The following is a 23,950-nucleotide window of genomic DNA, read 5'->3' on the forward strand; positions in this document are numbered from 1 at the left end:
TGTACTTTTTATGCATGAATATGTGCTGCAAGATTATATTGCATTCTTGTATTTTTTGGTTCAAGATATAAGAGTCTCCTCGACATATTCCCAATGAGACTACTATAGAAGCAGATGGCCATTTTATATGTATGCTATCAACTAGTGAAGCGAATTCTCCACAGGCGTTCTCCATGTTTTCTTTGTTTCTTACATCATTTGTGAAGAGGTGCAAGGCTATACAATCAAATACCTCAGTACAAGATTTAATATATGATTTGGTTTTTTCAATTGTGTAACATAACTGCTTTCTTACTGAGTAGCCTCTAATAAACTCATTTGTTCTAATTGGTCTTAGGTGAGAGTTTCCTAACAATAAAATCTTTTTTTGTGTGTTTTGTTTGTTGATGCTACCTCTTTTATTGGTTTGTTTATCTATACTCTGCCTTGTGTGATCAGGGTTTTTTGTTGTTTGACTACTTTGGCCTGAAATTCTGTTTTGTGTGTTGCCCTTTGGTGAATTACCTACAGAATTTTTATTTTGTGTGTTGCCCTTTGGCGAATTTACTACTGGTGTAAATGTATCATTGTGCTCATTTTTTTCATTAAAATTGGTACAAAGATTTTCATCACTATTACATATTTTATCAGATACCTTTTCAACATCAATATTTGTACATAATTTTTCGTTTTCTAACAATTCAAATTTGTTTTGAACTTTGCATGCATAGATTGGTTTAGTTGTATTTTATGATAACGCGTGCATGGTATCATTTATATCTTCAAGCTTGCTCTGATGTTCTTCAGATGACGTTTTGATTTGATTGCCTAATTTTTGAACTTGTTGTACGACTCCGTCCATTTTCTTCCTATCTTTTGGTAAGTCTTGTGTTGCATTCTTAATTATAGGGATCATCATACAGCTTTTTTCTACTAGCTCGTAGAGTGATGGCTCTTGTAGTGAATTAAGTACTTTAATGTCTTTTTGAATTTGATCTAGCTTCACAGAAGTTTGTTTTACTTTTTTACCCATTTCTAATAATGAAGCATCACTTTGTGCTCTTTCTTCATTTGAGTGACTTAACATTGTTATGATTGTTGCAAGTTTTTCTTTTAGAATTTGCTCTATGTTGTTTACTTTCTCTATGGTTGCTGTCAAGTCACTTTCACGATTAGGCAAGTCTCTATTTAATGTATTGATTGATGTTACTAATGATTCTTGAAATCTGCTAGCTACACTGTCTAGATATGAACCATCCGGTTGATTGTCAATGGATGTCTGACATGAAGCGTTGGTGGTCGATGTATTTTTGTTGTTTTCCAACTTTTGAATAAAATCTTCAGGTATAACAACACATTTTCGGCACGTGTATTTTCTTTGTGTTGAGCTTAAAGTAAAAAGGAAATAAGGTGGTAAGTTTGTACATGAGTAATGAGTCCAATTGTTACAAGAATTACAGGTTATCATGCTCGAGTTGTCTTGGGTATGGCATATACAGCATGTCTTGGCAAGCTGAAATACTCTTTTAAGCTCTGTTTGCTGTGACTGAAGGTCATCATGCTGTTTTAGTAGAGCTGTGTTATTGTTATTGTCAGTGTTGATTGAGATAACGGTGTTATCGAGGTCATCCTGACATTCCAGTTCTGATATGTTGGAATCTGTGTCAGAATCTATAAGCTCAGATGTTGAATTACTCGTTATAACAGAGTTAATATTATGATTTCTTGAATTTTCTGATTGATCATTTACGATTTCTGTTGACAATGATGTATCACAATTACAGCATGTATGTTGGTATTCTTTGACATTTTTCCTTTTCCCAAGGTCGTCATACACTGGTGTTGTTGTGCATTTGAAGGAGTAAGGCTCGGGGGGCCACTTGCTATATAATTAGTGGTAGGGATGAGCCGCTGGAATAGGTCACTTTTTCATGCTCTATGATATATGAAAAGGGTGAGAAATTCAGATGAAATATATCAATAGGTTGATATTATCACTTGCTTGATTATATCATAAGTATCTGAAACTAATCAGATGTCCGTATTTATTCTTGATGCGGTTAAACCACAGTCGTAAATGCATCAGTTACGTGTCAAACCTTTTAAACTCTATTTATTCTGATGTTGTATTTCCACTGATGCCAGTGATAGATGCAATTAATCCTACTATTTTGACATTTGCACCTAATTATCATTCAAGGGTTTGTATACATAAAACATGATAACAAATATTTGAAGAAATTCCATTGTGACAGCGTCCTTTACGAGGGAACGGCAATGCAACTTTTTATCAGTTTTTAATTAATATTTAAACATGTTAAAGTCAGTGCAAGTGTGATATTACATTTATCTGACCATAGATGTAATACCATCTATGATCTGACCAAACGTCTTTTATATGTATTGTATTTTGGATATCTTCATAATGAAAGATGAAAAATGGGCAATAAGAAAACAGTGTTCAAGATATGACGAATTTATTGGAAAAGAAGGTGATTTTATTGCGACTATTTGCTTCTTAGCAAGAACGTGATGATGAGCGGTGAAAATATTGAAATATATCTATAGGTCTGTTTTTTTGATAATTAATATATAACAAGGTATATATTTTTGATTAACAAAATATATGAAAAGGGTGGGGTACTTGACGTCTCAGCTGCTCACCCCTACCAAAAAAAGTTTGATGTGGCCCCTCCGAGAGTAAGGTGACAGGAAGTCAAGGGCACTATTGATGTCAGGGAAGCCTTTATATATTTGTCCCTGGAATTTATCTACACTTCTACTACACAGGCTCCAGGAGGTGAAAATGCCCGTAGTATGGCCTTTGGCAACAGCGTAAAAGTTTTTTCTCACTCGACTAGATTTTTTTATTTCTGAATTCGCACTTTTATATTACAGTGGACAGGACCACGAATCACGATACAAAGTTTATGGTGTCGATAATGGTGATGTGCTTTCCTGATGCACTTCGTACGTGTTATTTCTTACAAACCCTTTACATATATGTAGCTGAATGTTTGTATGTTGATTTGGTTCATGTTTAAACCTAATTTGGCTGGTTCTTTGTGTATTTTTGGCTTATTAAATGCTCATTTTTAAAGATATTTTGTTGGAGCTAAAAAAAATGCCGGGGGCCGCCATTAGCCTCGGTTTGTTATATATAATAGGTAGAGAGAGAGAGAAATATCATGTACTTTTTTAAATGAGATAATTAATTTTACCAATTAGCAATGGAAATAGTGATTATAAAAAGATTAAAAACACAATTTAATTTGTCAATATTGTCATTTATCGGTATTTAAATTGTAATAGAAGAATTTAGACGAAGCCCACTTCTTTTTCACAACATGCACAATAAAATCTGTGTCTAAATTCCAAAAAATTGTTTGTAATCAGACTAAAAAAATTGAAAAATTTCAAATAAACAAGAACCAAGACTAAAAATATGCTATTTTGATTTTGATTTTATTTTAATTGCAAAAAGCCACTTTAAACGCTCTTGGCCATATCATGGCGGTCAGCTTTTATTGGTGGATTGAAAGCCAGAGTACCAGGAGAGAACCACTGATCTTTGGCAAGAAAACTGGCAATTAAGATTGAAGTCGAGAGACCCTGCCAAATACAAGTTTTGACCTCACAACCTCATTGTTATCAGGCTAGTGATACAGAAGGTCAACGTGGCCACTAAGAAGTTTGAAACCTTTATATAAATATGTAAGACAAAATTCAAAAATAATATAATTAGAAATAGGAATCGAAATGGGGAATGTGTCAAAGAAGAGACAACAACTTGACCATAGAGCAGACAACAGCCAAAGGCCACCAATGGGTCTTCAATGCAGCGAGAAACTATTTCTGTCATACTGATATCTTATACAATAGATAGATGTTACCTGGTAGATTTTTAAAGCTTTTAGATTTTGTCGAGCATGCAACTGTTGTTGCAGAAAGCTCAACATAGGGATAGTGATCTGGCGGCAGCAGCAGCCTTAACTAACTTCTTAAAAGTTTATATTTTAGAAGGTAGAAGACCTGGATGCTTCATACTTTGTATACAGATGCCTTATGTTATGGAGTTTCTATCTGTCACATGTCCATTGTCCTTGACCTCATTTTCATGGTTCAGTGACTTAATGAAAAAAGTTAAGATTTTTTGAAATGTTAATTTGTCACAGTAGTAGGATAACTAAATTTTGAATGTGTGTACCTTGACAGGTCCTCATGCCTGCATGTCAGACAGTTTTTACTTGACATCAACCTCATTTCATGGATCAGTGAACAATGTTAAGTTTTGAAGGTCAAGTCCATATCTCAGATACTATAAGCAATATGTCTAGTATAGTTGGTGTTTGAAAGAATAGTAAGGTGTGCATGTCCAACTGGCAGGTGACATCTGACCTTGACCTCAGTTTCATGGTTCAGTGGTCATAGTTGAGTTTTTAAGTTTTTTTTTTTGTTTTTTACCTCCTCCTTTTAATACAGTTACTATATGCAATAGATCAACTATATTTGGTGTATGGAAATATTGTATGATTTGCATGTCAGTCTCGCAGTTTTATATGACCTTGACTTCATTTTCATCATTCATTGCTCAGCATTATTTTTTTGTGTTTTGGTCTTTTTCTTGAATACTAGAACTGAATTAAAGTATATAACTTGTGTATTATCTGATAAAGTCATGCCGATTATAAGATGCACAGTTTTCTCTGCTTTCAAAATCTTTCTGTTTGAACCTGTCGGCCTGGAACTTATCAATTATTGGTCATATTGATTATTTGGAAAACAAAAGAACCTGGAATGGAGTATTTTTTAATTAACAGCATTGTCCTATATTAGTTATAAATAAAGTTGGAATTCTTTGATTCACTGTTTTACGTCATGCCGGCTATTAAATTGAAAACTGTAATTATACGCCTTAATCTAAGTCCAGATTTTTAGTATTCGTATTGTCATCTTAGAAAGTCATACTGATTAAAATACTACAATAGGGAACAATGAATTTAGTAGTGTCAACCCTGTGGTTATGACCCATGTATATAGCAAAATCCCAAATACGCTGTATGGTGGTGTGCCTGTCATGCAGATGCAGAACGTACAGATAAGGTAATAGGTAACAGATGAATATACTATTGGATTCAACCCAGATCTTGTAAATTATTGGCAATATTAATTGTGGACAACAAAAGGGTCTGGAGTGGTGTAATCAATTTTTTATACATAAAGGAAGGATACATTAACTTGAAAACAACTGTAAAGTGGAAAATTAATCAACACCATTGTCCTATAATGATATTAGCTATATATAAAGTTGTCGTTTTTACCCCATGACGCCTGACAAATTGGACCTCGTTATTTTAATTAGTACTATAGATAAGCAATAGATCAACTATATTTGTTGTATGGAAGGAATGTAAGCTGTAAATGTCTGCCTGGCATGGTTCATCTGACTTGACCTCATTTTCGTGGTTCAGTGGTTAAAGTTAAGTTTTTGTATTTTGGTCTGTTTTTCTTATACTGTATGCAATAGGTCTACTTTATTTGGTGTATGGAATGATTGTTAGGTTTAAATGTCCAACTGGCAGGTGTCATCTGACCTTAACCTCATTTTCATGGTTCAGTGGTCATAGTAGAGTTTTTGAGTTGTTTTTTCTTTCTCGAATACTACATGTCAAGTAACCCAGGTTTTATATGACCTTGACCTCATTTTCACAGTTCATTGCTCAGCGTTAAATTTTTTGTGTATTGGTCTGTTTTTCTTGAACTATAAGCAATAGGTCAACTATATTTGTTGTATGGAAGGATTGTAAGCTATACATGTCTGCCTGGCATGGCTCATCTAACCTTGACCTCATTTTTATGGTTCATTGGTTAATGTTTGGGTTTCTTGTTTATAAAATTCAGAATGGAAATGGGGTATGTGTCAAAGCGACAACAACCCAACCATAGAGCAGACAATGTCTGTTTCTTAGGAGCTATAAGCAAAATATTAACCTTATTTAGTGTATTGAATGATTGTGAGGTGTACATGTATTTCTTGTTTGGTTTATATGACCTTGACCTCATTTTCTTGGATCATATCAAGTTTATGTGATAAATGTAGTAAAGTTTTATATTTAGGACTATCAAGATAATATCAATGGTAAGTAAAGAAGGCGAGGCATTTCAGCGTGTGCACTCTTCTTCAAAATATAGGGCAACAAGAATGTGTCCAAAGTACACGGATGCCCCACTCGCACTATCATTTTCCATGTTCAATGGACCGTGAAATTGGAAAAAAAATATAATTAGGCATTAAAATTAGAAAGATAATATCATAGGGAACATGTGTACTAAGTTTCAAGTTGATTGGACTTCAACTTCATCAAAAACTACCTTGACCAAAAACTTTAACCTGAAACATGCACTTTCATTTTCTATGTTCAGTGGACCGTGAAATTGGGGTCAAAAGTTTAATTTGGCTTTAAAATTAGAAAGATCATATCATAAGGAACATGTGTACTAAGTTTCAAGTTGATTGGACTTCAACTTCATCAAAAACTACCTTGACCAAAAACTTTAACCTGAAGCGGGACAGACGGACGAACAGACAGACGGACGAACGGACGAACGGACGCACAGACCAGAAAACATAATGCCCCTCTACTATCGTAGGTGGGGCATAAAAAAGTGACCTTATCATACCTTCTCTCGTACCATAATACACTAAAAAAAAGAACAAAACAAGATAGAACCTTGAAAACTATGGGTAGTTCAGATTACATGTTCACATAAATGTCTCTATACACCAAATATAGCTAACCTTTTACTTATAGACCTAATCTGAAAGATTTAACATTGACCAATTATTGATCAAAATGATTTTAAGGTACACTCGAAGGGACATGTAACCTGTTGAAACCATAGTCTGTCTATTTAACCAAACAAACTGATCAATGACTTTATATTGAACCTTATTATCACCATAAAAAGTCCTTATAAATACCAGGATTAAAATTTTGTAAGCCAAAAGTGAGTTTTGTCCACAAAAGACTCATCAGTGACACTAGAATAAAAAAAGTTACGGTAAGAAGGCTAAAAACAACAGGAATTAAGTTGAAGAGCATTGAGAAACCAAAATCCCCACAACTTTAATATTGATCACAGGAATCAAGGTCAAGGTTGGGTAATCTCTGTCTAACAGTCATGAATACCTTGCAATCTAAATACCAAATACAGTTGTCCTATTACTCATAAATGAAAAATGTTGGATGATCAGAAAATAAGTCACTCGTATTCTAAATATTAAATTTTCCAATTCATGAAAGAACTATATGACTATATATCAAGGGCTTATATATTAATGCTGCCACCAGTTTAGCCTACTATTAATATAGGGAAATGCCTGTAACCAAGTCAGGACTATGACAGTTGTTTTACATTTATTCTGTTGGTTGATCATGGTGATATAGTCAAACATTTGATTTTGTCAGTTTTAATGGATTTTTGTTAATACTAATTACTTTCTTCACAGACTAACACAAAAAAACATGAATGAAACACAAATAATTTATTATCACAGAAACACAGCAAACATTATTTTGATTTTTTCTTTTTTTGTCGATCAGCTTCCATTTCTGTTCGTTTCTTGTCCATCTTCTTTTGTAATAATGCTTTCTGTTTAGCGTCTGGCAATTTACTTGGTACACCACTGCCCCTGTATAACACCCCTTCTTTGATAATGGTAGCTCTGGCATGTGCTTTAACAGCATCACCACACCCATGAACCTCTGCCATGGAATGATTTAGACAGAATCGTCTCTGACAGAATTCACATGTATGACCCAAGGTCAAGGTCTTAACCTTACATTTGGTAAAGTTACATTTACTATCGAGTTCCTTTGTTGAGGCAATAAGTGCATCAAAGTCATCTGGATCGACATTTTGTAATTTAGCAATCACTTCTTTCTCAGCATTTGTTTTCATATTTTTTGTTGAGGTTGGTGGCTTTTTTTGATTTTCTGGTCTATTTTTAGCACTTTCTTTTCTATTTTTAACACTACTAGCAGATTGTGAAGCCTCTTTCTGACGTCTAGCACAATGGATTTCATGAAGGCTATAATTAGCTCTGATGACATCCTTACTACAATGCTGACATATTAACTTGTCATTATTAGTAGGAGTTGCTTCCCTTTGTGATTTAATTTCACCAAGATGGGTTGAGGTTGGTATTTCCTCCTGTTCCTTAGTTTGTTGTTTTTCAGATAAATCTTTTTCCTCAACAAATTTTATGCCTGGTTTGGAAACAACAAGATGTCTCTCTTTGTCAATACCCCTGCTGACATGAACAAGTCCTAATTTCTCCGACAACTAAAATAAAAAAGGAATGTTTACTTTTTACAAAATACATTAAAAAGTTGACAGGAACAGCATAATACTGGAAGTTTATTTTGGCATCAGGTTGTGTCTGCAGTATTTCTCTTGGTATGACATTTAAGTCTTTTTTTAAGGTTTAATGGTGCTTTTTAATGGCCTCTTATAAAGCATTTATATGGTTTCATGAGCGTGCAATGCATTTATTTGGCATGTTGACCTTTTGTGGCTAAATTCTATGTTCTTTGGTTTCTGGTTGAATGCTGTTTCATTGGCCATCATACCACATCCTCTTATATTTGTGTAAGGTAATTGTAAAGTTTTCCAGTTAAATGTCTAGCACAAATATAGCTTCAAATTATACACATGGAAAATAACCTGATATAGGGAATATTATCAGTTACATAGTGTGCTAGTGACCTAACAAGGTATATAAGGGGTAAGTAAATTCAATATGGGGTGAAAAGCTTTTTAAGTGACAAGAATACATGATGAATATAAAAATAAGATATTTGTTATGATTAACACATTTTGTATGTCCAAAGTCCGCAGCCTGTAATTCAGTGGTTGTTTTTTTCTTTATTCATAAATCAGGTTGTTGGATTTCTCATTTGCATTGTTTCACATGTTTTTATGTCAGAGCAATTTTTAAATAGCTCACTTTAATAGGTGTTGCTCATTGTTAAAGGTAATGTATTGACCTATAGCTGCTGACATCCACTTCCTCTTGTTTCACGTTACTAATCATATCACATCTTCTTATATTTATTATAAGACATCTATCTAACATGTATCCACTAAATAATGCGTGTATATACCATACCTCGTGTATTATAAGTCGATCATATGAGTTTAATGATGCAGGAAACTCCATTATTTCTTGACTTGGATCTTTCACAAACTTGTCTAAATGTTCCTGATATTCCTGGGTTTTCTTCAATAATATGGCCTCATCCCTGTCAAAATCAAATCTTGTTATTTTTTGAAAGAAAAAAGTGCTAATATTAAATGTCTGAAAAAATCTAGAGAGAATCACTCCCCCACCTGATTTTCCATGGCTTATATCTTGAAAACAAGCTCATGGACCTTTCATTTTTTTCTGCTTTTTTAGTTGCTTTACTGATGTACTTTCAATTTATAGCAGTCTTTTAAAAAGCTTATAAATTTGCAACAGAGTAGCGAACATCCTTAAATAAGTTCAAAGGGGATATTTTTATGATTTCATTTGCATCAGGAAATAAGGGAAAATATTTCCCAAGAGAAACTCCTCATACATATAGTATTATGCTCTTATATTTTCAAATTGATTATAATTAGTGTTTCCTTTACTAATTATCATCAAATTGTTTTGTTCTGTTACACTAATGTCCCAACATAAAAAGGATTAGAGCATTCACAAATCTAAAAAATATAAGACCATAATGCTATGAATAAAAAAAAAGGTTATATCACAGCTATATATTTTTAATGTAATAGTGTATTATTTTTTAGATTAAATATGCTCTAGATTTCTCTTACGAATATTAAATATTGTCTCTATCCATATCTTGACATTTTTTTTAATGAATTAAAAATGTTTAGCTATATTGTTATGAACACTTATGGTCCTACATCCTGTCAATAATTATATTTTGGCTTTAAACAGATTTTGCTTTTCTCTGCTGTTTTTGGAGTACATTTGTATTTACACTAAATTAGTTTGATGTCTTCTGGTTGATATTAAAAGTCTTAGAAAACATGCTTTATTTGTTAGTTGAAATTGTCTGTGATTCCTGGTTGACAATCTGATGAGTCAAACTCTTCTCAACTGATATTTACAGTTTGTTCTTGTTTTGTTCTGTTACACTAAGGTTACACTGAGGTTACACTGAGGTTACACTAAGGTTACACTGAGGTTACACTGAGGTTATACTGAGGTTACACTGAGGTTACACTGATGTTACACTGATGTTACACTGATGTTACACTGATGTTACACTAATGTTACACTAATGTTACACTAATGTTACACTAATGTTACACTAATGTTACATTAATGTTCTAACATAAAGAGGATTATAGCATTCACTAACACTTTAAAACTTTGGTTCAGATGTAGTTTTTGGTTCTTGTCTGTTCCTAGTGAGGAGTCTTTAGTTCAGATGTAGTTTTTGGTTCTTGTCTGTTCCTAGTGAGGAGTCTTTAGTTCAGATGTAGTTTTTGGTTCTTGTCTGTCATTTGTATTTTAGTTCATTGTTTTGTTATAAATTAGGCCATTAGTTTTCTGGATTAAACTCTTTCTTATTTCTCATGTCTTGGCCTTTTATAGTGAACTATACGGTATAGGTTTTTCTCATTGTGTAAGGCTGTACAAGAGCCTAAAATTGCTTACATCCACTTCATTAGAACTCTGGTGAATAGTTGTCTCATTGGCAATCGTATCACATCTCCTTGTTTCTATATTCAATTGAAAAAGAAAAAACCTCTCAACAGTTCTTTTTGACACATCATTATCTCCATGACCTTTCAGTTGACCTCTAGGTGCTGGTTTCTCATTCTGTTTTGGTTTCTGTTTCTGTTTTGGTTTTGCCCCTTGGTCTTTCTGACCTTTCTGAGTGGTTATCTTCACAGACAGGAGGTCACTCAAATGATCAGGCCTTAATAGTTTGGCATTAACTACTCCCTCTGAAATGAAAATTAAAAATGGGATTGATCTTGAGTTAATTAAAGTCAGTTTAACCTTTTATAATCTTCGGGTTTGGTTTCTATTTATTTAATTACGTCATAAACAAATACTATAAAAACAAAACAAGATACTTCACTGTGAGGGGTCCTATATTTCTGTATTCAGTAATTTTTTAGGTATTTTTTTTCTATTTCTTTTTTTTCTCCATATTTTCTCTATTCTTAATTCTTTTGTCTATTCTTAATTTCTAAACCCATATTTGTGTAGATTTCTTAGGATACTGTTACATCACTTTAAACAGGAAGTGAATGAGGAATGGATGTGAAAACTACTTCACACCAAACACATACTCACATGCACAGTATGAATTGATATTAATTTCAACACATAGTTCTTTTTTTTTATACATATATATGATTATAGAAAGTCAGCCAAAGATTAACTTTTAAATACCTTCTATATACTGATGTGCCGTCTGTACTTCTCCATTACACGTCATATACTCCACTACTGACTTGAGGAACTTGTCATGTCCGACTGTCTCACTATTACACACTACCATTAGATGTCTCCTGGCGCGGGTAATGGCTACATTAATTCTCCTCTTCTCTGCAAGGAATCCAACTTCACCTGTGGAGACGAAAAAAAATGTAAATGTAAAGTTTTCATGCAATAGTATTTCAACATGTAAATATTCATGTAAAACTTTTTATAAAACTATTCATGTAATATATTCAATAACAATCCATGTAAAATATTCAATAAAATAACTTTCCATGTTAAATATTCAATAAAATAACTTTCCATGTTAAATATTCAATAAAATAACTTTCCATGTTAAATATTCAATAAAATAACTTTCCATGTTAAATATTCAGTTGAAGTATTTGTGTCAGCACAGAGCTTAGATATCAGTTGGTCAAGTTAATTCAAGTGACATAAGTTCAGAAATAAGCTATTTAAAGTGTATACCAAAGTATTCACTTAAATAATAAAATCACATCTGACGTTTAATTGTATGTCACAGGGGGTCAAAAGTGATTTCAGTTTAAATGTCCAGATTTTTTTTGCATTTACAAATGGGTTCCACTTTGGAAGTTAAAGGCCAGGTATACAAAAAAATTAAGAAAAAGAATGGAAGGCTAGGTATTTTTTTTTTATTGTCTATGTGAATGTTTGAGAGGTTCTTATTTATATAGTCTTTAATAAAGTATAATAAATCTAAGTACCCGGCCACGTCCACTTGTATTTTATGTCCATCTGATGTGTTAAGCCTTTTTCAACTGATTTCTATAGTTCGTTCTTATGTTGTACTGTTATACCACTGTCCCAGGCTAGGGGAGGGTTGGGATCCCGCTAACATGTTTAACCCCGCCACATTATTTATGTATGTGCCTGTCCCAAGTCAGGAGCCTGTAATTCAGTGGTTGTCGTTTGTTTATGTGCTACATTTATGTACACATTTGTTTTTCTTTCATTTTTTTACATAAATAAGGCCGTTAGTTTTCTCGTTTGATTTGTTTCACATTGTCTTATCAGGGCCTTTTATAGCTGACTATGCCGTATGGGCTTTGCTCATTGTTGAAGGCTGTACGGTGACCTATAGTTGTTAATGTTTGTGTCATTTTGGTCTTTTGTGGATATTATTTGTCTGTTTGTCTTTTTATTTCTAGCGATGACGTTGTCATTTTATTTTCAATCTATGAGTTTTACTTTGGTAACCTTTCAACGACTATTTTAAATAACTTGTTGTTTGATTGCTGTATTTCTGTTATTTATCACACATTTACTTTACATATTGATTGATTGATTGATGCTGTTAAACACCACTTTCAACACTATAAGCTGTACCCTTGATGCAAGTTTTTATTGATGGATGAAGCAAGACTGCCTGGATAAAACCTGACCTTTGGCTTGAAAACTGGCAATCCTAGTCAATTAAGTTGGAGGTAAAAGCACCTGCCACATGCATGGTTGGAACACAACCTTGATGACAGGCTAGTGCTACAGTAGATGACCACTCAGACCATTTGACCATTGAGGCCCTTACTTGTATAAATTATTAATACAGACACTCAATACAGTATTAAAGTGGTTTATTTTCAGAGAATAAATCACAATATAAACCTGTTTGACATTTTTTTTTGCATTTTTCTGATTACTTCTAACAACTGATATCTTACCTTTAGGATTACTTCTAACAAGTGATATAACTACTGCTTCCTTTTCTCTGCCCTGGAATCCATCCACTGATTTAACTTCTACTTTAGGGTAATTAGAAGACAATCTCAGTCTTAAAAGCTCAACCTGTAAAACATATATAAGTTTTGTTAAAGAATTGTCTGCGTCATACAGAAGCTTCCCAATAATCAGAACAAATATAGTCCTATAACAAGAATGTGTCCTCAGTACACGAATGCCCCTCTCGCACTATCATTTTCCATGTTCAGTGGACCGTGAAATTTGGGTAAAAACTCTAATTTGGCATTAAAATTAGAAAGATCATATCATAGGGAACATGTGTACTAAGTTTAAAGTCGATTGGACTTCAACTTCATCAAAAACTACCTTGACCAAAAACTTTAACCTGAAGCGGGACAGACGGACGGACGAACGAACAGACGGACAGACGGACGGACGGACGGACGAACGAACAGACGAACGGACGCACAGACCAGAAAACATAATGCCCCTCTACTATCGTAGGTGGGGCATAAAAAGGTATTGCCTCTGTATACACTCTACATGACAAAGGTAATATTGTTCTATGTACCCTATAAAATGTAAGGTCCAAATTAATGAATCAACAAATCCTTACTGTAGTGTTTTTATAATTAATTTTCTTCAATCAATATATACCTGTGAAGACACTTATAAACAGGTCAACCTCTCCCGAAGGTAACAACGAAATAATGAACTCGGCTCTTAGATTGATTAAAATATAAAATATTCCCATTCTTGCTGCTAAAAGGAGCAAGTGCAAGATAAACACATCCTGACAATTTAAGGGGCAATAACTGCTAAATCTTTCTGAAGATGTCTATATAAATATATTACCTGTTGATTGTAAGGGGCCATACCTACTATATATAAAGAGCAGGTTAATACCACTACAAGGCAGCACTCACACCCACAAAGTGGAAAGGGATTAATATAAGTTGCAAAACTTGTTTCCCAATCCACTATAAGAAAATATGTTTAAACTAAACTGCTATATCTTTCTAAAGATGTGTTTATATAGATCTTACTTATAGGTTGTAAAAGGGCAATAACTGCTATATCTTTCTGAATGTGTCTATATAAAGATCTTACTTGTAGATTCTAAGGGGCAATAACTGCTATATCTTTCTGAGGGTGTCTATATTTAGATCTTACTTGTATATTCTAAGGGGCAATAACTGTTATATCTTTCTGAAGGTGTGTATAATAAGATCTTACTTGTAGAATGTAAGGGGAAATAACTACTATATCTTTCTGAAGGTGTGTATAATAAGATCTTACTTGTAGATTGTAAGGGGCAATAACTGCTATATCATCCTGCTTCAGTCCATAAGATATTAGTTTTTCAACATGAGTAGCCACAATATCAGCTTCACCTGTTAAAAATTTAATTAATATTGTAGTTAACCCTTTTCCTCTGCAAATTTTAGAAACAGATAGGTGGACGTGGGTTTTTTTTACACCAGGAATCAATATAATTGATATTATTCCACTGCATGTTGATTTTGATGGTGAAATAAACATTTGATTGGTTGAAACTATCAGCGTGACGTCGAACAAAACTTCATATTCCCCTCTCAGTATCATATTCCCCTCTGAACATCATACTCCCCTCTGTAGATCGGGACTTTGTAGCATGACGTTACCCGTGGTTAATGTGCATACTATTTTGAAGGTGGTTTTATTGAAATAGCGTTAGATAAGTCATTACCGTTAAAATAAAAAGACTATTAATCTATTTTTAATCCGTACTGTTTATCAATGTTTATGCCGTGTTTAGCTATTTAAACAAGCAGATAAGAAAACAAACATATATAAATTGATATATTATATTCAAGTAAATGAAGCATAGGCAGTGGAATAAAACATTCATTTCCCTTAGCTTCTAGAGATATGATTGATTGTTGGTTGCTTTACGCCTCATTAGCACAAAAAGGCTATATCGCGGCGATCGAGTGATATGAAGATTTTTCACCCTTGAAAAATCATATTTCCCTCGGACATAGCCCTCGTGAAATATGAATATTCTTGGGTGAAGAAATCTTCATATCTCCCTCAGGCATGGGAAATAAATGTATCGTATTGCCTGCATATCAGTTTACCTAGCACAAATAATATGTCCCTCAAAACTTGTTAACAAAAATTAAGTTCATTAAAAATTTGTGTACCAAACTTTACACACACACAAAAAATGAAAACACAAAAAAAGGACTCTGTACTTGTTCCATTTCCTCCTTAAGCTGAAAATGTGGAAATCAGTAAAATTAATTTTTGGCTTTCTTAACCATGTAAAAAAAAATTAAAAAAAATATGTGGAACCCTTCTTTTTCAAAGAGGAAACCAAAGAAACTGTATAATATTTCTTGCTGAATGCTTTATAATGAGTTCTTTGTATTTAAGCCAAACCTTCATTTCCCTTAGATATTTCTTCTGGTAGATCTAATTCATACATTTCACATCCTGCTGTATCTATCAGTAACAGAGGCTCGGATGTTTCCTCATTATCTGTTATACCTGGGATATCCCTAAAATATAAATATAAACATTGATATGACAGTATAATATTTTACTTTGATATGCTTCATGTTAAAATGCCAGATTTTGATTGATGAGGGAGATAATTTACTCTATCCCATGGCTAAGTAGGAGACAATTTTTTTAATGGCATCCTGTCATGCAGACCAATCAAATAATTAAAGAAAATACTCAATTTCTACATTTTGGCTCAGAACTTTTGCACAGACTATAAATAAAAGAAAACTTGCTTACTTCTGTTGATTTTTCTATTACCAGTAACGTTGTTATAAGTGACATCATAGTAAGATACTTTAAATTTCATATTCATTAAATAAAAAGTAATCCCATTGTTGTCAATTGTTAACAATGGCAATTATAATATACATTTCTGCATTCTCAGTATTAAAATATTTGTTTGCCTGGTTGTGTTCAAAGTTTGGGCATTAGGAAGGCAATTAAATCTTTGCTGTATTCATATTTGGTGCTTCACAGCCTAGTGCAATGCATTCCAATTGACCCTGAAAGGATTGCATATAGTAAATTTCATGAGAAATACTGAAATAATGAGATACTTTTCTGTCAAATAAATTTAATCATTTATAAGTAGCTAAGGATGCCTACATAGCCTTCAACTCTATAATATAGAAATGCTACTTCACAATGTAGGGAAAATAATAGGAGAGGATGGCCTACCCAGTGCATTAGGATTAATAATTTTATTTATTTATTTTTTGTGTTTTAACACCTCTTTTAAGAAACGCTTTTGGGATATTTCTTGGCTGCCAGTTTTGGTGGAGGAAGCTGGAGTGCCAGAGAAAACAACTGACCATTTTGTCATGAAAACTGACAATCCTAGTCAATTGAAATTGGAGTTGAGTGCACCAACATGTTCAGGGTTCGAAACTCACAACCTCAGTGTTGACTGGCTAGTGATTATAGTAGTAACTGCTTAAATCACTAGGTCTTGGGGGCCCCTCATTAGGATTAACATGATACCTTAGCAGATGATCTGAGACTGAAGGGTGAGCCACCAGTTTACCATCATATAACTGATCTGATGACCACTGCATGATGACCCGATTCATTCTGTATTGTGTTGTCAACATCCTCATTATCTGGTTGTCATAGAGACCAAGGACACGTTCCATCAAGGTCATCTCCAATCCACTCTTAGCAGCCCTGTGGTACAGAAAGTAGAAAAATGAAGCATGAACAACTCATAAAACAATGATATTGTATTTAGTTTAGGATAACTTCAGAGTAGACATCTACAGTTTCAACACACTGGGGGACCAGAAAAAAATGTTGGATTAAGCAGGGTGTTGGAATACTCAGGTTTTTTCTGCAAGGATTGGCATATTTTGGGACCATTAAAATATGTCGGTTAAAGCAGGATGTTGGAATACTCAGGTGTCAGATTAGGCAAGTTTAGGGAAAATCTTGGCTCTGAGAGCAGTTTGCTTTTGATATAACATCCTGGAGAGCTGGCTTATAAGACAAATACAGAGGAATAATTATTATTAATGGAGTACCAGATTTTATGGATTTCATGCTTAGATTTTCATGACTTACTCGTTACTCAGTATAGTAGGAGGTAACTGTAGATGATCACCCGCCAGTATACATCTGGGTACTTTCAACAGTGGAATCCAACAGGCTGCTTCTATTGCCTGAAAAATAGAAGAACAAAAGAACCATTAGTGCATAAGGCTGCTTCTATTGTCTGGTAAATAGAAGAACAAAAGAACCATTGGTGCATAAGGCTGCTTTTATTGCCTGGTAACTAGAAGAACAAAAGAACCATTAGTGCATAAGGCTGCTTCTATTGCCTGGTAAATAGAAGAACAAAAGAACCATTAGTACATAAGGCTGCTTCTATTGCCTGGTAAATAGAAGAACAAAAGAACCATTAGTGTATAAGCCAAGTTGTTTATTGTAGATTCAATTATTTTCGTTGCTACCAATTTTCATGGATTGAGGAAAGTTTACATGGATATTTGATTTCCAGGTTTAGTCAAAGTCAACATACATTTCTATATAACATTTGTAATTCATAGAATTTGAAATTTGTGGTTCCGAGGTAATCACAAAATCGACAAAAAATGGTATCCAAGGAATAATTATGAATCCACAGTATGTATTTTTAGGAGAAAGATTTGTTTGTATCAGAATCTGTTTTTTTTGTAGTGTTTGTTTTTGTGATGTTAAATGAAGATAACTGCTGACATTGAGATTAGGGACAAACCACAATATAAATAATTTTGATAGAAAAAAGAATTCATAATTTGTATATATATATATATTATGTATACTGTAAATTCAAAAATTATTGTGAGGTTTTAACTAATGCAAATATTGCGACTTGGTAAGTATCGCAATAGTAAGAACTCACACTTTAATGTTTGTGTTGTTTATTCTTTTCTATGTTGTGTCATTTGTACTATTGTTTGTCTGTTTGTCCTTTTCATTTTTAGCCATGGCTTTGTCAGTTTACTTTCGATTTATGAGTTTGACTGTCCCTCTGGTATCTTTCATCCCTCTTTTAATATCTGACACATATATATTGATAAAGCATATTATGCATTAAATAGTCTAGCATTCTTGTACATTCTTCCAAAATCACAATAATAAATGCACACAATGATTTGTATATTTACAGTGTGATTGACTAGGTTTCATATGAAGAAAAGTTCCAACAATTTCCTTAAAACCCAAATTTTAGCCAAATGTCAGTGTATTTAAACAGCTGTGACATGCATGTATACATTCTACTTATTGACCTCAAATTCAATTGCAGTCTTTTCTCCTAAAGAAGAGTTATCCATGCAAGTTTGGTAAAGATGTAGGTTTTTTTACCTCAAAATCATTCAGGGTTTTTATCATCGCCATGCATATTATACACCAAAGATTAGTAAAGATCTAAATTGTGCATGACTAAACAAATATCATCAAGAAACGAAACTTCTCCCAAAAGTTTGTCGATTTATAGTTATGGTAACCTTAACTTTCGACCTACTGACTCAAAAAACAATAGCAGTTTTGCTATATTCTATGGAGCATTTTCAAGCAAAGTTTGGTAAAGTTTGGACATATAGTTCAAATATACCATTCAGAAACCAGAAGTTTACCTTAATTTCAGTCTCTTAATATGGGAACAGATTTAAATGATATTAAACCTTCATCAAGTAAACATGGGATCAAAAGTATGAAATGCCAATAATATAGCACATCTTTATATGTTCCCTTCCGATGGTATAAGGATCTATTTTGGTCATATGACTCTTGTGCCGAAAGACCTTTAATAACATGGGGGCAAAAACATGGCGAAAGATAAATATCATAAAGGAGCTGTATATGAGAAGAATATAATTTCCTAGGAATTTGTATGCTGTAAATTCAGAAATCTTTGCGTGCATTTATTATTGTGATTTTGTCATTTTAGACTAAAATGCGATTTTAATTTTTGCAACATTGAGAAAAATCCTGTTTAAATAACATAAAAAATTTCAAAATGTGAGTAATAATTGCCAATGTATCGCTATTTTGCTAATAATTTCTGAATTTACAGTATCGAATCTAAAAGTATGGTGATAAATAAAACCAAATGGGTTACCCTTGTTTCACTTTCAATGTTGACATTCTTTTCCTTTTAATAGCTGAACAAGTGTACTCAATATCTAGCTAAAAGGTTAAATTGAAGGTCGCATGAATAAGATTCAATGAGGCCAAATTATTGACTTGTAAGTCAATAATTCTTAAGCGATCTTTTTTATCTTTTGGCAAAGGGTCAAACTGTCTGCTTATAATGAAATTCTGCTTTTATCAATCATGTCAACACTTCAAACAAAAAGAATGGTATTTAAGATGTTTGTTTCAATCGTAGCTTATATATTATTTCCAATAGACCAAGTTATAGATTTTATTAGACAGAAAGCAATATACTGACATTACAGTACATTTCCCAACCAACCTGTGAACATTCATCAATGACCCCAAGGTCAAAGTGTTTATCATCTAACAGCTTCAGTGGCCCATCAGCAGATGCCCCAGTCATGGTTGCCAAGACAACATCAGCTTTCTTCAGGATCTGTTTAATGGCCGTCTGCTCTCTCTGGACAAGTTCTTTTCTAAGAGATTTCATATCTTGTCTTAACCTCTGTCTCTCCCCTTTGTCTCTTGTTTTCTTCAGTTTGGACTAATATAATATGAATTATACATCACATGAATTTATATAAAATAAAAGAATGATTATTAAAAAGAAAATGGTTAAAGACATTTACTTTTTTGTGGAGACTTGATAATATTGAAGAAGTTCTCATCTATTTTTTTTGTAGTTGTGTCAAATTTCATGCAAGATGTATTTGAATAGACCAGATGTTAACACAGGTGTAAATTGAGCTTCCTCTAAAATGCATTACTTTCCTTATTATAGAAGTGCTAAAGATTTGATTGACATATTAATGAATCATAATAATGATTGTCACATAAACTGCTGAGAAGAACATACTTTAAAAGTTCTGAGCATCCTCCAAGCATGCTCGGAACTTCCTTGTAAGAATAAATCTATGATCCCTGGTCTCTGTTGAAATGAGATACATGTGTATTACCGGTACTAGAAATTAGTAATGAGAACACTTCAATCTTCACTTCACAGACAATTTGTATGGAATCTGGTTTTCTGGTGTACCGAAAAACAACCTTAATTAGTTATCTCTAAATATAGTCAAACGAAGTAAATAATGTCTAAAATCTGGCAATCAAAATTTTGCCCCTTACCATGGCTTTATCCATATCACTTCTGACATCCTCGACCAGCCTTGTATCATCACTGGTAGATAATATGGCGTCCAGTGAATACTTACCATAGCTTTATCCATATCACTTCTAACATCCTCGACCAGCCTTGTATCATCACTTGTAGATAATATGGCGTCCAGTGAATACTTACCATAGCTTTATCCATATCACTTCTAACATCCTCGACCAGCCTTGTATCATCACTGGTAGATAATATGGCGTCCAGTGAATACTTACCATAGCTTTATCCATATCACTTCTGACATCCTCAACCAGCCTTGTATCATCACTTGTAGATAATATGGCGTCCAGTGAATACTTACCATAGCTTTATCCATATCACTTCTGACATCCTCAACCAGCCTTGTATCATCACTTGTAGATAATATGGCGTCCAGTGAATACTTACCATAGCTTTATCCATATCACTTCTGACATCCTCAACCAGCCTTGTATCATCACTTGTAGATAATATGGCGTCCAGTGAATACTTACCATAGCTTTATCCATATCACTTCTGACATCCTCAACCAGCCTTGTATCATCACTTGTAGATAATATGGCGTCCAGTGAATACTTACCATAGCTTTATCCATATCACTTCTGACATCCTCGACCAGCCTTGTATCATCACTGGTAGATAATATGGCGTCCAGTGAATACTTCTGTATATGTTTTAATACTCTGGCAGGGTGACCAAGTCTAACAATCTTCTGTTTATTAGCTGCTAATCTTTCTACTAAGTTATCTACTGCTATGTTGGAAGGAGCACAGGCTAAAATCTGTTAAAATGAAATCACTATTACAATATTACTGACAGCATCTTCCTTCTGGATACTGTAAAATGAGAAATTTTCGCTAACAATTTATGTCTGCTAATTTCGCCATTAACAAAAATATGTAAAAACTTCCCCACACAAGTTTTTGTTCTTCATGCAATGAGAAGAAAAAATTGTTGACCCAGAGATATGTCTCGCCTTTATGTATTTTTGATAGTATAATGCAAATGTTGAAGTTGTATTAGCAATACTTTGACATGTTATCTATGCAAAACATCCAAAGTCAATGAACTATGACTAAAGGTGCCATCCCAAAATAACCTCCAAGGAAATGAGAAATGTCAATGACCTATGACTAAAGGTGCCGGACCAAAATAACCTCCAAGGAAATGAGAAATGTCAATGAACTATGACTAAAGGTGCCGGCCCTAAAATAACCTCCAAGGAAATGAGAAATGTCAATGACCTATGACTAAAGGTGCCGGCCCAAAATAACCTCCAAGGAAAGTCAAAGTCAATGACCTATGACTACAGGTGCTGGCCCAAAATAACCTCCAAGGAAATGAGAAATGTCAATGCAGACCTGCCAACTTTTGAAAATCTCCATGGGGGATTTAGCGCGCGACTAGATTTTTAAGGGTTACAATTTTAGCGACTTTTCTGTGTGCATTGTTTTTTACTCCTAAAATAGTCTAAGTTCTCTTCTTTTTTCTTTAGGTATATTACTGATGAGCTTGTAGGCTTTGATTTCTTTTATTTGCATGATTCTTGTGCTATTAATTTATAAAATTGACAAAATAACTGAAGAATAGAGAAAAATGGTATTAAAAATAAAGGATTCAAAGTAGAGACCCCCCTTTTCTGCCTCCAAAGACCTTTTTATCTATGAACCTTGACTCAAAAGACCTAAAACTACATGTCCTAAAGTTAGAAGGATGAAGACAGATTTTGATTTAATCTTACTTATGGTCTTATCAGTGTCAATGAGAAAATGGATAAAATTTGAGTTATCTTTCTTTGTATTCAGAGGTGCTCTTACTGGCGGAGGCTTATACAGTAACACAGTAGTGAATACAAAATGGCGTCCATTTAAATCAACAGACACACGATGTCTGGTTTCAAAAATTAAACAGATTTCAAGATACGATGTTTTCTTGAGAGTTCATTACAGTTCTCATCTTTCAATTAATTATGATTTTGTTGTGGAACTACGGCAAATGTTGCAAATTGTGCTTGTATGATAAATTGATTAAAAATGAAAGGCTGTTTGACCAAATTTGTGTATACAAATTAATTTTGAGGACTGTTACGACCCATTAGGTAATCTGATTACATACAACCAATAATTATGACACCTGGCCCCAGCGCCATAAAACTTTTTTTTTCTGAGTAAAAAAATATTCTCAGAATTAATTATTTTACTCAGCTAAGAATGAGAACTTTTTTATCCGCCATACAAAATATATGAAAAAGACGACGTTAACCGAACAAAAATTTTGGACTGAATAAATATGTGTATGCTCTTTTTGGATACAACTTGGTTTGTGTAGAATAGTGACGTTCTTCAAAATTTAAAAATATTATTAACAATTGTAATTTTATATTAAATACCCTAAATAGCAACATTTAAGATTTTTTTTTATACTTAAGTATGCTCTTGGCCATACTCAAATATTTAAGAATATTCTTAACTTTGAGTAAAAAAAATCTGAGAATTTTTTTATGGCGGTGCATTTTGCTGAGAATAAAAAAATTGAGAAAATTCTCAGGCTGAGTAAAAAAACTTTACTCAAATAGTTTTATGGCGCCGGGGCCTGTTGTGACTGTTGATTAGCGTAGGGTCGTTAACTTGTCATAATATGTCCCCAGGTAAAATTATAGATTTTTTAAAATTGATCAGAAAAACTTCAAAATCGGTAAACAATAATTTTTTCGGGTATATTTGGTGAAAATCGGGATTTTGACTAGTTTTACGATCCCGATATCGGGATTCGGGTTGAGGGATAAAAATCGGGATGATACCGCGAAAATCGGGATAGTTGGCAGGTCTGTCAATGACCTATGACTAAAGGTGCCGGACCAAAATAACCTCCAAGGAAATGAGAAATGTCAATGACCTATGACTAAAGTTGCCATCCCAAAATAACCTCCAAGGAAATGAGAAATGTCAATGACCTATGACTTAAGGTGCCATCCCAAAATAACCTCCAAGGAAATGAGAAATGTCAATGAACTATGACTGAAGGTGCCGGACCAAAATAACCTCCAAGGAAATGAGAAATGTCAATGAACTATGACTAAAGGTGCCGGCCCAAAATAACCTCCAAGGAAAGTCAAAGTCAATGACCTATGACTAAAGGTGCCGGCCCAAAATAACCTCCAAGGAAAGTCAAAGTCAATGACCTATGACTACAGGTGCTGGCCCAAAATAACCTCCAAGGAAATGAGAAATGTCAATGAACTATGACTAAAGGTGCCGGACCAAAATAACCTCCAAGGAAATGAGAAATGTCAATGACCTATGACTAAAGGTGCCATCCCAAAATAACCTCCAAGGAAATGTGAAATGTCAATGAACTATGACTTAAGGTGCCATCCCAAAATAACCTCTAAGGAAATGTGAAATGTCAATGAACTATGACTT

At 33.6% G+C, this 23,950-nt stretch overlaps 1 protein-coding gene across 1 annotated transcript in view; it reads right to left on the reverse strand.

Moving 5' to 3' along the window:
* Positions 1-7,510: 7,510 nt before the first annotated feature.
* Positions 7,511-23,950, reverse strand: part of LOC143042885 (DNA-binding protein SMUBP-2-like) — a 30,180-nt gene continuing 13,740 nt past the window's right edge. Inside the window, exons 6-16 of the mRNA XM_076215382.1 lie at positions 21,109-21,309; positions 19,701-19,925; positions 17,303-17,400; positions 16,727-16,909; positions 15,620-15,738; positions 14,495-14,589; positions 13,177-13,300; positions 11,447-11,623; positions 10,791-10,992; positions 9,152-9,284; positions 7,511-8,325 (exon numbers count right to left, since the gene is read on the reverse strand). Of these exons, the coding sequence (XP_076071497.1) occupies positions 7,552-8,325; positions 9,152-9,284; positions 10,791-10,992; positions 11,447-11,623; positions 13,177-13,300; positions 14,495-14,589; positions 15,620-15,738; positions 16,727-16,909; positions 17,303-17,400; positions 19,701-19,925; positions 21,109-21,309 (2,331 nt within the window). The 3' untranslated portion in view covers positions 7,511-7,551. The remainder of the gene's footprint in view (positions 8,326-9,151; positions 9,285-10,790; positions 10,993-11,446; positions 11,624-13,176; positions 13,301-14,494; positions 14,590-15,619; positions 15,739-16,726; positions 16,910-17,302; positions 17,401-19,700; positions 19,926-21,108; positions 21,310-23,950) is intronic.

This window comes from Mytilus galloprovincialis, chromosome 8 (assembly GCF_965363235.1).
Source record: "Mytilus galloprovincialis chromosome 8, xbMytGall1.hap1.1, whole genome shotgun sequence".
NCBI classification, from domain to species: Eukaryota; Metazoa; Mollusca; class Bivalvia; order Mytilida; family Mytilidae; genus Mytilus; species Mytilus galloprovincialis.